The sequence below is a fragment of the Lissotriton helveticus genome, chromosome 10, assembly GCF_964261635.1.
Source record: "Lissotriton helveticus chromosome 10, aLisHel1.1, whole genome shotgun sequence".
NCBI lineage: Eukaryota > Metazoa > Chordata > Amphibia > Caudata > Salamandridae > Lissotriton > Lissotriton helveticus.
In genome coordinates, this window is record NC_136071.1 from 95,745,040 (window position 1) to 95,762,445 (window position 17,406).

Here is a 17,406-nt window from a genome sequence, read left to right on the forward strand (position 1 = left end):
ACACAAAAGTCTCCCTGGGCTGTGTATTTTTCTTCTGCAAATGTACTTCAAGAAACAGGAATATTTAGTTTAACTTTCAGCTTTATATAGTAATGCTACCACAACTGGAAGGACAACTCCAGCAGACCAGCAGAAAACACAACAGCACTTTACATTTCTACGCCATTTAAACAAACAAGTTATTTCTCTGCATTGTGCAGTATTCCAGACATATGAAAAAATGCAAACTTAAAAATCCATAGAAAGACGCAAAGAATGGTAGAAGCAGAACATAAAATGTAAAGTTCACAAATGAGATGAAAGCAGTGATTCACTACGGAACTACACAACAGCGCTGGTAGGAAGTGTGTCCTAGTTTGCATTCGGAAAGCGAATGAGATCCTGATCAGCTGTTACTGTCAATAAATAAATTCTATTTGTGGAATTCCAAGTCAAAGGGAAAAGTCACTAATAGTTTAGCTTTAGAAAATCCTTTGGCTAGATCTAAAGAGCCACTATGAAATGTACTTTAAACGTTGGGTTGGAGTGCCTTTAAAGGTTCAGATTCCTAGCAGTGACAAGTGTTGCAAACATCTGTCCACTTGCATCCATCAACTGATGTTTCCTCCGCCTGACTCCCAGGTACAATGGTATAATCGACTTACCTGGACCCTCACAATTTCTAGATTGCAATCTGAGAACAAAACCGCACCAACATCTCTGTAAACCCAAATCTAAAAACATGGAATTACTACGTTATCAACTGGTAATCAAGCTATTGTGCCCTTTTCTGGAGTACTTTTGACATAATCTAAAATGAGTCAGATTAGACACCTGCTCTGGAATGGTGATGCTGCCCATTAAGTAGTCTAGTCGATAGGCACGCTTCTTGGATACAAATATAGGAAGGCGCTCTGATAGCAGGATGGTATGATAACGATTAAATGATTTGGCAAGAATCAATTTTCTTAATCGTGGTAGATCACTTTTCAGCATTTTCAAAGAGTCAAGACAACCATGCTGCTAAGTAACAGGATAACAATAGCTTCAACACAGACCCTTCTGGAGAACACATTCAGAGCCAACCCGCTAGAAAGCAGGATTTCAATTTCTTAGATTCCTGATCTCCTGTTCAGCGGGCCCCATATTCTGTAGGTTGCTAGTGTGCTACTCCCTGAAGCCTGGTATAAAGTTATTCTCCCTGTATGAAAAAATGTTGCCTTTTTACACTCAAAATAAATGAAAACAGCCCTTTAAACAACTAGCCAGTAGAGCGTGGTTGACTTCAGCATGGACTATGATCTGCAAAATACACATCGATTTATTTCTGCTAGTAATCATATCACTGACACCGGGAGAAATGTTACCTTTTTGGTCTCTCATTCAGGCTTGTGCTGCGTGCCCTGAAACTTCCTTTCTCCGGAGTGTCGTCAAACGAGAGGAGCATATTTGAACGCAAACCCTAAAAAAAGTTGTGAAGCACATGAAATACATGAAACATACAGATCAACTCACTAGAAGAGATCGTGAGTTTCAAAGACCACCAGCAGTCATGCTTGTTTTATGGCCTATGACCCTAAAGGACAGCTTATTTAGCCTATTCTGCCATCCGTAACCACTAATGTTCTACACTCGAAATTGGGAAAAGTATTGATGAGTCAGACAAAAATTCATTTAGATATTTTGAGGTCTTCCACTTTCATATGTATAAAAGATATACCCGCTGGATCACAAACAAATCAGCAGTGGAACAATCTCTTCCTATTCTACTAAATATTCAATAAGACCCTTGTCAAGTAATGGGAAAATTATCCGCTCATTCATAACAAACTGTGGTACATGTTAAATATCCACAACAAAATAAATATGGTTGGAGTAAAGGTTGAACAGGCATTTCCACTATTCTGTTCTATTAGTCTTTCCTATTTTGACACTTATCCAATTTTTTTGACCTAGTTATACGGTCAGTCTGAAAGTCTGTATTTAAAATTCATAGGGATATTAATTATACTCATTAAAGTCTAACAGACTATCAATACTTATAAACTTTGTTATATTTGAATTCTAATTGACAAAATGCAAGTAAAAGAAATCTATTATTCGGTGAGGTAAAATTTGATGGACGGCACTCTAGAGTATATATTGCTGGATGGCCTGATACTCCAGTGTCTGCTCAAAGAACCATGAGTGCAATTTCAAAGTTACTTGAAAAAAAGAAAACAGGAAAAAAGAAAAGAAAAAAAGAAGATTGATTTGGTTACATCCTTGAATAAAATGTACTTAATAGAATATAAAGTACAGTTACCAGCCCTGCACAGTTCCACACTTCCTTGGGGAAACAACTAACTGGTTTGGAGGCCTGTGGCATGGACCTACATTCCACCCACAAATTCAGAATTTGACAATCATGGCCTGCTGTGTGTGCTTCCTCCCCTCTATCAGTGAAGATTCGAGATGGTTGGATCGACCTGGCCAATCCTTTGGGATGAAGCCTAGCTTTGCCCTCACCTGCAGAATTAGCTGCTCTTTCCTGGAAACTGGATTCCTGTAATCTTTAGCAGATTCGGACTGATCCACACAGTGTTTTGGCACCAATTTTAAGTGGACAAATGGTGCCAAATGTATTGCAAGCTTTCAGAGTGAACTATCCTGGACGATACATTTGTAAAAAGGTGCTAATGTAGGCACTGAATTCTCTGTTGGAATAGATGCCAAAGGTATCCAAAAACATCTGCTTTGAAAAAATGGCTTCAGCAGCATAGCACAAGAGGAATTGGGTATCATAGCGCTTAACATGAGCAGAAGTTCGTTACAGATGGACACATTCGTTTTTTGTTAGGCATAGGGAGATTAAGTGATTTGCCCAGAATCACAGGATGTTGATCGTCGTTGCCAAGACCCGAACCCTGTTCCCCAGCTTCAAAGTTGACCGGTCTAGCCGTAAGGCTACATCCTCTCCCCTAGCTATTCTTCTGCAATGCACACAAGGAGATCAGTTGCTAAGGGAACTTGGCTTTTCCACCCATCTCCTCCTAGGTAACTTTGTCTCACAGTGGCAATAGTATCCATGGTCTTTGAGGCATCAATAGGTTTATTCATAAGACTCTTGTCATAAAGGGGGGAGTATGCCAGAAAGTGTAACGACTTTAACACACCACTTTTTAAGAAAATTCAAGAAATAGGGTGACATAAATGTGTCCTAGTCAAGTACACAACTATCTGAAATTCCAACAAGGGCAAACATTCAGAGCCACAGCAGGGTAGTGGAAAAAGAGAGAAAGTCATTCAAGATTCATTTTAACTACCAGCTACGGGTCAATTTTGGGGTTAAGAGAAAGCAGCAGATTAAGTGTGACAATTAAAACTCTGCCACTGCTTTAATAAATTACAAGTGGCAAACTAAAAAACTTTGAAATAACAACCAGCAACAACCATAAAGACCCAAATCAAAGAAATACAAAGTATTTTAAGGTATGGGTATTGGAACATAGTACTTCACGGAAGGATTTACAATAATTGATTGATTACAATAAAATACCTTGGTAATATATGGCACAAAGTCTTTCCGGAAACATAGGCGGCATCGTATGAACCACATGGCTATCACATGGTGCGCCAGGCAAACAATGTACTGGTTAAACCTAGAGAAGACAAACAGTAAATTATCATCATGCTAAAAAATTAGGCACTTAAGTGATTAGAATTGGATACTTTGATATCCAATCAGGTTAACATCTGCAGCTTCTCATATTGCAAAACATTTCTCACCATGGGTTTCATAATTTAAACTGAGTCCTTTGAAAGAAAAGGGGTGCTCATTTTAACTCTAGTACTTTGTTAGCGAGCGAACTTGTGGATGAAAACACACAAAAGACATATGATGTCACAGCTTGACCCCAATCATGCGCTCAAACATCCGCCCAACCAACTTTCTGGTTAGACATTGTAGCCGCCCAGTTACATGGATACAGATACAGAGGATGGTCCAATAGGAGTATCTGCCAGGTGCAGGAACAGGGACACCTTTACATTGGTGTGCTGTTTCAGTAGACAAAATTGATCTTTGCGTAGTATTAGCAGAGAGGCGAAAAATAAAGAGTAATCATTGTCAAACAGTCTCCAAGCATGTGTCAACATTTTTGGTCATTAAACATATCAGAACATAACTGTACATTTATCATGGCTTTCCTGGTTTACGGCCTAGTTTTAGATTTCCTGGCCACTACATGATTCTCTGGAAGCAGCTACAAGAAATGCCTTTACCTTAAGTTTGGGATCCTGCTTGGTTTGGGTAATGGATTGTGGGACAGTAAGGCATGTTTACATTCCTCTGAAAACTATTATCTTTGCCATTAATTAGGAAGACCAGAACTATCAGTTCACAAATCTGATACATTGTAGGTTTAGTCTGAAATTTCTGCTCCATTGATTACGCTTGCAAACTGAATCCTTCTAAGAAGTACAGAGCTGACCTGAACAACCCCCATAAGGTGATATGTTTGAGGTTGCTTCTCTGACACAGAGGGGGGTGGACATTTCTGTTTTTTATTGCAAATCCTAGAAATACATTGGTTTGATTACCTGTTGGTAAAGTCCTTTTTTCTAAAGGTAATACCTGACTGAACATTCATATTCTTAACTATTATTTGCTGTGTCACTCTACATTCAGAGTTTTTACACCCTCAGATTCCTGTAGTAAGCATTGACTGCTACATCGTGCTGCCCTGACAGTCAAGCATTTCAAATGAATTACAAGAGTATTGTTGGCCCAAGCACATTAAAAAACAACCTACACCTACCAGATAAAGTATGGAACCAAGGTGTGCCTCAGAACCACAAAAAAAGTCTTGTGTATCAATAGATCGAATGATACTAGGATTGGAAGAGAACAGTGCACGAGGAAATGAGAGGAAAGATGAGTGGACAAAATAATATTATAGAAATGGCAGCCTTGGTTTAGGGATCAATATATATATATATATCTATATATATATATATATATATCTATATATATATATATATCTATATATATATATATATATATATATATATATATATATATATATATATATATATATATATATATACACATACACACACACACACACACACACACACACTTGAAGTGGGTAGTACGCTTGGGTATCTCGATTTTTAGGAAACTGCTGTATTACAACAACCTACGCTCTCGATTACCATAACTAAAGGAAAAGGTAATATTTCTGTGAAGTCACAAGATGCGATTTCATTTTTAACTTCTGAAGCATTTCCAGCCTTTTTAAAAAGGACATTAGGGCCTAGGTTCTTGCAGTGGATAACGCTTACAGGTTAAAAAAATATAATTAAAAAAAAAACATTCTAACCCTGCATGCCCTCTGTGCAGAACAGCAGTCATTGTCGTTTTTTTCTCTAAACATCTTCAGGTCAGTAGGATCTTAATTTTTAGGTCTCGCCTACAACCATCTTTTAGGTGTTTGTTCTCGAAGGCCTACTGCCAACAATGGCAGTAGTTGAATGTCTTTGGGTGAACCGGTCAAGTACCACTGACTTACCTTCTTGCTAATCTCATTTGTTCTCTTCTAATTGATGGCTTTCCTGCCTATTCTTGTTTTCCCCTCACCTGAAGCACTCTTTTGATTGGATTACTTTTATTCTTCCAAAACTTATATTCTGGGAACAAATATTACATTTTCCAGCACTCACTGTGAATGTGTGTGTTTTTGCTCTCTCCCTCATGTTCTGCTTCCCCACTTAAATTACCCCTACCCATCGCTTTCCACAGGGATGGTGGCCTGAAATCTGCTATGGATAAAGCACCTGTGGAAAAAATCTGGGCACACCTAATCTAGAGAAAAGCTCCCAAGACCTTGGGAAATATTGCTGGAATCTGGAAGAAATAATTTGAACTAGCTGGCTTAAGCAACTTGCATAACAACATAGCAGTTTGTAACAAGTGTAGAATTCAGACTAAATGCAAATAAACCAAAAACGAAATCAGAAAAACCAGATAAGAATGTTTTCGGCAAAAAAGTGTAAAATCAATATTTAATTCAGACACCAGAAGGACATGCACTGGCACAACAGCAACGCATTATAAACTAAAACCGAAGTTTCCCTCAAAATGATTTACCGAGACCCTCAACAAATAGGAGAGAATACAAATGAGATGACAGAACTTAAAAGCAAGCGTTTCCACACCATAGGTGTATGAAGGCTGGATCCATGCAAGAATGCAAGTACACATTTGTGACAAAGTTACTAATAGGCTGCATTAAAAAAACTATTCGTAGAAAAAGTTAAACATGAAACATTTCAGAGTTTTATAAGCATTGCCGAAAGCAGGGTGAGAAAAAACCACACAATGTATATTATAAATGAACTTACTTTGATGGGTTTGTGTATGGCAGACATATGGCAAACACGCTGGCATACTGCTCTGCCGCAAAATTCGCATAAAGGTGAGGTAGCCTGACGAGAGCTGAAACAGGAAATGGACAGTGCTAGCAAACCTAACAATGCTATGTGAAAAGACTGCATTTCTAAAACAAAAACCTTAAATTAACAATTGCTAAGCTATCAAACTTTACAAGGGGCAAGGCCTTTCCATTGACAAGGGGCACTTCTAACTAGGCCAGGACTTCACTGAAGCATTGATGTATTATTCATAACCATCTGGTACTGTACATTAACACAAAACTCTGCAAAGAAGTTGTGGATTTTGTCAGCAAGATTAACACCATTTTCCCCAGAGTGTCTCACAACTTTCCATGCATCCAGTTGCACACATTCAAAGCCATGGCTATCTTACAAACTTACAAGACATGAAGGACACCTCCCCATTCTCTAGTCGACAAGCTCGCCTCTTACGTCTTCCTATGCACCTTATTCATTTGCATAGCTGCAAGGTTTAACTAGGACAAAAAGAGATCCTCCGAAATAGTCTCCTAGTAACATGGCCAGGGGTACACATGTGTTCAACTTGAAGTATATGGAATTAAGCAGGAACGCACTGTGAAAGCACACCAGCATAGAGGTGACAATGTACCCTGGCCAGAATGTTGGTATGATACGCAGGGTGTGGAAAACCTGGTCCTACTATTACAGCCTGCCACAGGGTCAATCTTCAGCTCCCCTATGTGAACTGAGTCACCAGGATCTAAGTACAGCTACACCACTAGAAACAGTACATAATTTGTGTCGGTGACTGCTGAGACGCCTTCTGTCCTCCTGCGGGAGGAAGTCTTGATGTTCAATAATAAATCTAGTGATTTTGCCTTATTTGGACTCCCATTTGCTGAGGCTCTGGCCAGCTTGTCACATACTGTGTCACTTAGGCCTTCTTTACTCCTAAAAGAGGGCCACCGATCTTAACTAGGAAAGGTCCTGCAGAGTGGGATGTATGGTACCCACATCTCCCTTGCTGGAGCATCATATGGTAGAGGTGTGAGACAATGATGGTCCACTTGCCAGATGAGGTCTTAGCAAGCCACAAGGGAGATGTCATGGCGAAGCGACACTCCGGTAGGGCTTCATACCCGTGATGAGGCGTCAGATATTTATTGCCTATGCCCTGTAATCAATCAGCCATACTCGCAGCCTGGAGTAGCGGTTATCAGCTGCAGGAACAAGCATGAAATCTGTGTAGGACACAACAATTTAAAAATGACAACTACAGTTGAGTTGAGCAGATCCTCAGTGGCAGAAAAACATGCATGCTGACTTGCACTGAGGGGACCGAGATCAGATGGATTTGTAACCTAGGACAGGCATTCTAAGGAATCACCATTATAAGAGACAGTGAGATACTATGAGGTCTCATCTGCTGTGTTACTTAGACACTGTAAGCCTGCTATCAGTCAAACAGAGGCACTCAATCACATACTATGGGGTTTGTAATGCAGAAGAGAAACAATGCATTCCAACAGGCAATGAGGTGCTACAGCGACATTTTATGTGTGACTGCAACAGGAGGAGCATGCTTATAATCTTTGCTAGGGCTTAGCAAGTTTAGAAACTCCCAGATGAGGTCTCTGCTGATTCGACACTGGACATGTACACGGTAACCCTATTAACTCCCAAGGAGAGTAAGGACTGCTTGGCATACCACACATGCATCAGACCATTTCATTATTACCCCTTCAGAACGTATGGATGTTTAGTCCATTTATTATATGAAAAGTGTACTTTTTAAACACAGTTTCCTCAATTACAATGGTTGTCATTGGTGTCATTCAATTCAGTCTTCATTTATCAGCCAGCTTGACTGTACACAATTCATGCAAAGAAATACCTGAGTCTTCAGAACACTATCATTTGAAAAGTTCACAGCCATCAATGCTTGCAGATTTGCCTAGCATCAAAACCAGTTTGTGATGATCAAAGTGCAGTGGGTGGTGTGAGTGGTGGAAATAAGCCACCACCCAGAGTGGGATGGGATGCCACCCTCCTAATAAAAATGCTGGACTTCTGAACTTATTTATGTTTTACAAATTAAGCTCTGCCAGGAATCCACATTACTATACTCCAGACCCCATGCTGTCCCACTGTAGTACTAAGTAGCTTAGACTCTTTTTTAAACTTTGCATTCTGGTTTTATAAGATCCTTCCCGGTCATAAATGCTGACCTACAATTAAATAATGGCAATGAAAAAAAGATTGGGAGAGCAACAATTATGCTTACTAGACAGAAACTCTAGCATAGGGATGGCCATGGTGACGGTAGCAGAGATGTGCGTCACCTTCACAATAAGAACGTGTATACTCTTGATCAGAATGTCTGGCATCTCCACGATGCACATGGAGAGCGCAACCACGCACTGCTTCGCACAACGGGAAAGGAGAGAGCATTCCAGGCAGTACACCATCTCCCGCTGAAGAAAGACAAGACACAATGTTAGTGGGTTAAGGAGAACCAAGAATAAAAGCATCCACATTCTGAAAACAGCAATAATTCTTTCCCTCAAGCGAAGTTCCATACTCTAAAATCTGTGATATAATGTGCCACCTGTTAAATAGCTCTAAGATTACAACAGACAAATACTCTAAACTGCAAAAGCCTGTATGAGATGCATTACATTTATCCTCTCACAAAAAAGACTACTCTATGGCATGTGTCAATTTTCAGTCCAACTTCAAAAATCATCTGAATTAAGGTAAAGAGAATTGAACCCCTTATATGCATTGTAATATTGGATAAAAAGTCAAAAGTGAATTACCAGTCTCCCCGCTGAGGGGTTAGTGACCGAAGATGATTTGGTCACAGGTGAACAAGATCCAGTGACCAAGATTCTTGAATGTACACAATGAAATCCAAAAAAGCAAACAGGTACTTGTGGGGTGTTAGAACTGGAGACAAATCCAGAATAGAAATGTTATCTAGGCTTCAGAATAACCATCATTGACCGCATGAAGACAAGCGGAAGAGCGAAACCAGATGATGGGGTGGTACAAGAGCATTTACTGTTTTGTGGTGGGTTAACGTGTGTTTTAGTCCTTTGTCCTTTTGGTATTGGGCATTCAATGAGTCAGGAGACACTGTACCCCAGAAGCACAAATACATACAATGCACAGATAGGGGTGAGGGCTGGTCAAGACAACAAAAGTAGACAAAATAACCAATTGAGAAGGGAATTAAATATATCACTCTTTTGGGCACTGATAGACAACCTGGCCACCTTAATAAAGATTATCAGATGGCTTATTCCTATGAAGCTAGAAAAACTGCTTCCCAACAGCAAATAGCAAAATGTAAATTTCAAACGGCGCACTGGTAGGCACAAGTCAGAGTTTACTTTCAAGAATGTTTCACTCAAATGTTGCTCTATACTTGTTTAACACATTACCTGTCGAGCGACATCCAGGTAGCTGTGGTAAGACGATAGAGCGGTCAGTACTGGAACCACTGCCAGCTGGAGATCTGTGCGACTCACTCCCTCAGGGGGATTAAAGAGACGATCTTGGAACTTCCTGTCCGTCAGCTAGAGAAAAAAAAGAACTGTTAACGTAGCAGTCTGTAAGGTTTTCCTAGATGTCTTGCATCACTTCAAAGCCCTTACTTAGATTTACATACTCATGTCTTCAAGTAGCCAACTTAAGTAGTGAGATAAGGGGGTATATTTTTAAAAGTGCCCCAGGGGTGCAACCGTGTGCACGTGCTTTTTACACCCACCAAGGCATTTTGGTATTACAGAAGGGGCTGCAGATGTTTTTGTGCCCCACCTCCCCCTCTGTAACAGATCACATCAGCCCACAGAGCAAGCGTGATCTCAAGGAGGCATTCCCTCATTTACTTGGGGCCACGGCACGATGGATATGAGGGACCGCTTTGCCAGATTACATATATATAGGTGCAAAAGAGATGACAGGGTCATATATGTAAAGCTCCTGCAACTAAATTCCAGTGTTCCAAGATAAAGGGTAAAACAAAATAAAACATACCCATTTCACATCCTGTATACAAATTGGCAGACTTCAGACAACATTCCATGCCAGATATCTTACACAATGTTATTTAGGTCTTACATTTCCTTGTGTCAAAAGCTACAAGTGAATGACTGCACCAGGCTTCTATCTATAGAGGGAACTATTCGGTGCTTGCATTCAATTCACTGCGCCAGAAATCCTACCAGCATATGTTTATCAATTTCTACCACATAAAAAATATTTTAATACTACAATTGGCAAAGCCCAGCAAATCATGTTTAAGTGAATTAAATATACATGTAATATAAAGTAGACAAGATAGATGGAAGCACCAATACAGACATTCCAATATGACAGCAATATTTACGTTTACTATCAAGCAATGACACCAGCACAGGTGCATCAGGTGTTTCCTATGTAGGGGAGATCTGTGATGCACAAGTAGGTGTATGCATAAGGGTATTTTAACCAGAGAGATAAACATGAGATCACTTGAGAAGGCAATATAATACCTGCCTGATGGGGGATATTGTACAGGGACATGATCGTCTTTGCTGCTGAGCAAGAGCATTGGGACTAGCAGAGAATGCTTGAGCATCCTTGCTGCAAGGTATTTATCAGCTAGGCATGGACAAGGAGAGTATAGGGGTACCTGTCGAAGGAGGTGGCATCTGTCACACATTACTGCAGACAAAATTGAGATTCTAGCCAAGGGAGTGACTGTTTGTACCAGAGATGACACAATCTAATACCCTAAGGAGTTAGATATGTGATGCACAGGCAGAAATAATGCCTAGGTTCCTTACAAAGGTACTGATAATAAAAGTGAGCATGTCTTCCTGTGGTGTGATACACAGCATAATGCCAGAGGGCAGGATTGTCAAAGGACAGAAAGGCAGAGCAGGTCTCGGTCCCTGGGATTGGTAGCAGAGATGGTTCAGCACCGAACGTGTGTGCATCTTAGCCTGTTGAAGCGATACCAGTGATGTTCATATAGAAAGCATCTGGTGACATTCTCAGCTAATGTGAAGATGGTGATGGGGGTGACCTCCTAGCCCTTAACCCCGGTCGCGCCCCCAACTGCGTCCAAGCCGCTCCTGGACGCACCCATGGACCGTTCTCCTGCCTCTCCTGCAAATATAACGGCACCGACAACATCTCCGCTACGACCAAAACACAGATTCCCCACCCCAACCACCTAGAATGCATCCTTCTCAACACCCGCTCGGTCCACAGGCACGCCATTGACCTTTGGAACCTACTAGACACCATCTCTCCTGACGTCGCCTTCCTAACGGAAACATGGATGAACGCTTCCTCCGCCCCTGACATCGCCATCGCTATCCCTGACGACTATAAGATCACACGCAAGGACCGCACCGACCATACAGGAGGTGGAATCGCTATCGTCCATAAGAAATCAATCCGCATCTCAACCAGCTCTGACGCCAACCTCGCTAACTCCGAACACCTTCACTTCCAGATCCACATCGACCCCAAGACCACACTCAGAGGCACCCTCCTCTACAGACCACCAGGACCCCGCGCAAAATTCAGTGAAGACATCACGGACTTCATCACCCCACACGCGCTCCCCTCCAAAGACTACATCCTTCTGGGAGACCTCAACTTCCACCTTGAAAAGATCAACGACCGCAACACCGCCGCCCTCTTGGACAACCTAGCCAACCTCGGACTTAAACAACTGGTCAGTTCCCCCACCCACATCGCAGGTCACACACTCGACCCCATCTTCACCTCCAGCAATCATGTCTCCTTCAGCCACACTACAGATCTCCTCTGGACTGACCACAGCTGCGTTCACTTCACCTACAACAAGCCGAAACCCATCATCCACCTCCAACCAACTCTACAAAGAAACTGGAACAAAATCACCACGGAGCAGATCTCCACATCGCTCCTTCATACCTCCCCAGCCCCCTCTTCTAACGCCAACGAAGCCGCCTCCAACCTCACCCTTTGGTTATCCAACACCGCCGACACCTTAGCACCACTGAAAAAACGTCAACACAAACTTGGCATCAAGAAGGCCTCATGGTTCAACGATGACCTCAAGAAGTCCAAGAAACTGTGCCGCTCCCTTGAAAAGGCCTGGAAAAAAGACCCATCCACCAGCAACAAGGACGCCTTCAAAAGCGCCATCCGTACTCACCACCAACTGATCCGAAAAGCCAAGAAAACAGCATTCAAGGATCGACTTGACAACAACGCCCACAACAGAAAGGAACTTTTCAACATCGTCAAGGAATTTTCCAACCCCTCGGCCAACTCCAACGACGTCACCCCCTCTCAAACCCTCTGCGACTCCCTAGCCTCTTTTTTCCACAACAAGATTGCTGACATCCACAACAGCTTTGACATCCAACCCGGAAGCCAACCCACCCTACCATCAGCTGACCATCTTCCCCCCGTTAACACCCTTAACGCCTGGAACCCAATCTCCACTGAGGACACCATCCGCCTGATGAATTCCATCCACTCTGGGTCCCCCACAGACCCATGCCCTCACCACATCTTCAACAAAGCAGACTCCGTCATAGCTCCGCACCTCCGAGACGTCATCAACTGCTCCTTCAACTCCGCTACCTTCCCAGAAGACTGGAAACACGCTGAACTCACCGCCCTTCTGAAAAAACCAACAGCGGACCCCACCGAACTCAAAAACTACCGCCCCATCTCGCTTCTTCCATTCCCGGCCAAAGTCATCGAGAAAGCTGTCAACAACCAGCTCGCCGCATTCCTCGAAACCAACAAATCCCTCGACTCCTCACAGTCCGGCTTCCGAGCAAAACACAGCACTGAGACCGCCCTCATCGCAGCAACAGACGACATTCGAAGTCTACTGGACAATGGAGACACAGTCGCCCTCATCCTCCTCGACCTCTCTGCAGCATTCGACACAGTCTGTCATAACACCCTCTTACAACGCCTCAGAAACATCGGAATCCAAGGAAAGGCAATGGAATGGATCACCTCGTTCCTCACCGGAAGAACGCAGAGAGTCCGCCTCCCACCATTCAAATCCGAGGCCTCTGAAATCATCTGCGGCATACCACAAGGATCCTCACTCAGTCCCACCCTCTTCAACATATACATGAGCCCCCTCGCGGCCATCGCACGCCAACACAACCTCAACATCATCTCTTATGCGGATGACACTCAACTGATCCTTTCTCTCACCAATGACCCCAGCACCGCCAAGACTAACCTACACGAAGGAATGAAAGAAGTCGCCGAATGGATGAAACAAAGCCGTCTGAAACTGAACTCAGACAAAACAGAAGTCCTCATCTTAGGTAAATCCCCCTCTGCATGGGACGACTCCTGGTGGCCGGAAGCCCTCGGAAAGGCACCCATCCCGACAGACCACGCACGGAACCTTGGCGTCATCCTAGATTCTTCACTCTCAATGAACAGACAAGTCAGCGCCGTATCCTCTTCCTGCTTTAACATTCTTCGCATGCTCAGAAAAACATTTCGCTGGATCCCCACCGAAACAAGGAAAACAGTCACCCACGCTCTAGTCACGAGCCGACTGGACTACGGAAACACCCTCTACGCAGGTACCACCACTAAACTCCAGAAGAAACTACAACGAATCCAAAACGCCTCAGCCAGGCTCATATTAGACATCCCACGCTACGAACACATCTCTGGTCACCTTAAAGACCTCCACTGGCTACCCGTCAATAAGAGGATTACTTTCCGACTGCTTACCCACGCACACAAATCACTCTACGACATAGGACCAGACTGCCTCAACTCTCGACTGTCCTTCTACACCCCCTCCCGCCAACTTCGCTCTTCCAACCAAGCCTTCGCCACTGTACCTCGCATCAACAAGACCACCATGGGAGGCAGATCCTTCTCATACCTGGCTGCCAAAACATGGAACTCACTCCCCGCTTACCTTCGCCTCACCCAGAATCACCTAGCGTTCAGAAAGCAGCTTAAAACGTGGATTTTTGACAAATAATCCCCCTCCCCTTCCTAAGCGCCTTGAAACCCTCTGGGTATGTAGTGCGCTATATAAATTTTATGACTTGACTGACTTGACTTGACTTGATGCATTGCTGGGCAGGTATGTTGAGTAAATCACTGTCGTCCAGATGAAGAACTGCAGGACGTTTGTACTTTTCACTTCAAAGGCTGTAAGTTACAAGTGAAATGTTATCAAGAAAGAGCTACACTTACCATGGCACAGAGGGCTATACAAAGATGGTCGAGGTCACAAGGAGATGTCAGAATGAGTACTTTATATCGAAGAGACTCTGGTAACTTGGTCAGCACCAGCCTTAGTACTTTCCAATCAGTTTCCTACACCAGTGCAGGGAGATGGGCACAGAAAGGAAAATGAAAGAAGACTGTTATATTCACAAATTAGCTCAAAAGCTCTCATAGAACAAGGCAATTACACCTTGTACAGAGATACTTCTACTTAGGGACATCAACACTAGAGAAATGGTTAAATAAACAAATGAATAAGAGATGAACTGCAAGCAAGTTTAACAGCGTAATGCCATTAAGACCAATTTGAAGACATGAGAACACAGACTTTCTGATTGGAGAGATTATGAGTGCTTTAGCCAAATGTGCCATAACCCAAACACAAACATGCAGTTGTTGGAGCCCTCAAACACAAGTAAAAGTCCTAAAAACATTGTGGACTATCTTCACTTTCTCTAAAAGGTAACACCCTCTGCTTTTTGACATTCTTTCACTTGCTTCCCCTTCTCAGTCAAAGGTTCCACTTTTACAGTGAGTCGGTCTGGCTCGGTTTGTTAGGGATGTGCCAGATGCTTCTGAACCATTTCAAGCACACTGTTCGATGAAGAGTTGAGCAGGAACTCACACAACCTGTGAGTGACAACAAGCAATGCCGAGCAATGACTGGAGAAGCTTGGTGCAGCATGTGTCAAACACCCATTATATGTTACGGAGCATCAATTCTCTAGCTACAGGGTAATAACCAATACCGACCTGTCGGAGACACTGCAGTAGAACACCGAACACAATGGAGTAGGGCAGGTATGCCATCCTGAAAGCGCTCTGGGGAGGGGAGTTGCTGGGGCTGCCAGCTGGGGGTGACAAGGACACTGCAGCCTTCCGCTCTGAAGCTTTTGTCTCGGAATCACTGCAAAGTCAGAGGAAACAGACTTTTATCTTTAAGACCTTCAAATGTGAAGAGGAACATTAAAAGAGCACCTTCAATCAACCCCGGCAACTAGCCCTCATCAAGTGCAGCAGAAGGAGGGAGTTGTGGAGCCTACTAATGCAACAGCTTATTTGGCATTCAGGAGCCAGTGTACTAGGACCACAAGAGTAGAAGAATATACAACAGTAGCATCAAGCCGCTGGCAGTCCCAATTAAGCCAGACAATGCCGAGGTGCTCAATGAATGAAACTTCCCACTCCCAAGTTCCTGATCAGAACATTTTTTAATTTGCCAATTTCCTAGCTGAGACCAGGAAGAAGCTTTTGTGGACAACAGACGTGGACTCCTCCCTTCTTTACTACTGTCCGTACAGCCAGTGGATACAAATGCCCTGAAAATCTGTAAACTTACAGCACCTTCTTTCTCCTTCTGTATTTAATATGATGATTTGTCTCGCAGATTTTAGAAGCTCTTCAGGTGCCACCTACTTTTATCAATTAACAAAAAAAATGGTGATTAGAACACTGTCAGCAACTTACACATAATCACAGAGGCAATAAGGGCTAAACCGCACAGCTCCTTCCTTGTTGGGGAGGCCAAGGCGTTGGAGTGAATCAGCTCTCAGAAGCAGAAGAAATTCAAAAACCTGCCAGGAGACCACCAAGGTTATGATTACAAGCCTTCATATGGGAAAAAACTCAGTGAAACAGAATACAGATGAGGACTAAACTTGTACTGCTGTTATGGAACTCGGATTTAGATAAGAGGTTAGACTTTAATGTAAGCTCCCATTGACAGTCTCTCCAAATAAGGAACTTGTCCTGTTACAAACTTCATAAAACTAAAGAATATCCAGCTTTTAACTTCTTTTCCAAACCCAATTTCCTCCTGCCCTGTGCTTAAGCCTATTTACAGGTAAGTGTTACAATCAACAGTTTACTATAGTTTAAGAATTCAGCAAAAACGTGGGAATAGCCTCCAGCACCGCCAAGCGGTGTGCAAATACATGGGTACAATAAGTTTCACATTATAAGAGATTACTGCTTGAAGCAACAATAAAAACAACTAAAGTAGGTGAAATCAAAGGAATATATTGGGGGTAACCTAGAAGGACAAAGGTTTTTTTCATATCTGGACAATTGGAAGGAAACTAGGTGGGAGAAGGAGATTTTCAAAAAGTGAACTGCATAACTCATGCACAATGACAGAAGTAGACGAGTTGAGAAACTAAACGTAAAGGAGATTCATGGGTATTATGACATTCTGGTAAGAAAGAACACATCTGTTGATAACTTCATCGTCATCTGTTTAATAAATTTCAGGTTTTTCATACCACTCAAATTGTTCTATACCAATCATAATGCTATTAGCAATGCCTCTGAATTGATCAATCTGTTTTCATTAGGTTGACCACAAATGTGGGATGCTAATTTATATGTCCGTAACGTCAGACAATTATGTTTTAACTGCAACACGTGCATCAATAGCTTTTCTAAGTTCCCAAAGCTGGACTTTGTGGTTAAAAGGTGAGGATATTACAGCCTACCAACTAATCTCAAAATTGCTCACCATCTGTGCTCCTCAACAATTTCTCAGCAACATGCCCACGATTCCTGGGCACCTCAAGAAGCAAGTCCTCAACAAACTGTAAAGAGGTCAAAACTGGCTAAAGCTCTACTCTAAAATGCAAGAGCACATGTCAAGAACTAAAGAGACGGGTCCCCCACCTGGATCGATCTCTCCAAAGGACCAGGCAAAGACTGTGGTTCAGCACTCGGGTATATCGGAGTCATAATACACAAAACATCAATGGGATGGAATTGGGCCCC

The 17,406-nt window shown here is 42.6% G+C and overlaps 1 protein-coding gene across 1 annotated transcript in view; it reads right to left on the minus strand.

The window, feature by feature from the left end:
• TSC2 (TSC complex subunit 2) overlaps window positions 1–17,406 on the minus strand; it is a 279,890-nt gene that overhangs the window by 102,416 nt on the left and 160,068 nt on the right. Inside the window, 8 exon segments of the mRNA XM_078664852.1 lie at window positions 1,347–1,441; window positions 3,518–3,620; window positions 6,364–6,457; window positions 8,660–8,849; window positions 9,822–9,956; window positions 14,617–14,739; window positions 15,403–15,556; window positions 16,117–16,223. Of these exon segments, the coding sequence (XP_078520978.1) occupies window positions 1,347–1,441; window positions 3,518–3,620; window positions 6,364–6,457; window positions 8,660–8,849; window positions 9,822–9,956; window positions 14,617–14,739; window positions 15,403–15,556; window positions 16,117–16,223 (1,001 nt within the window).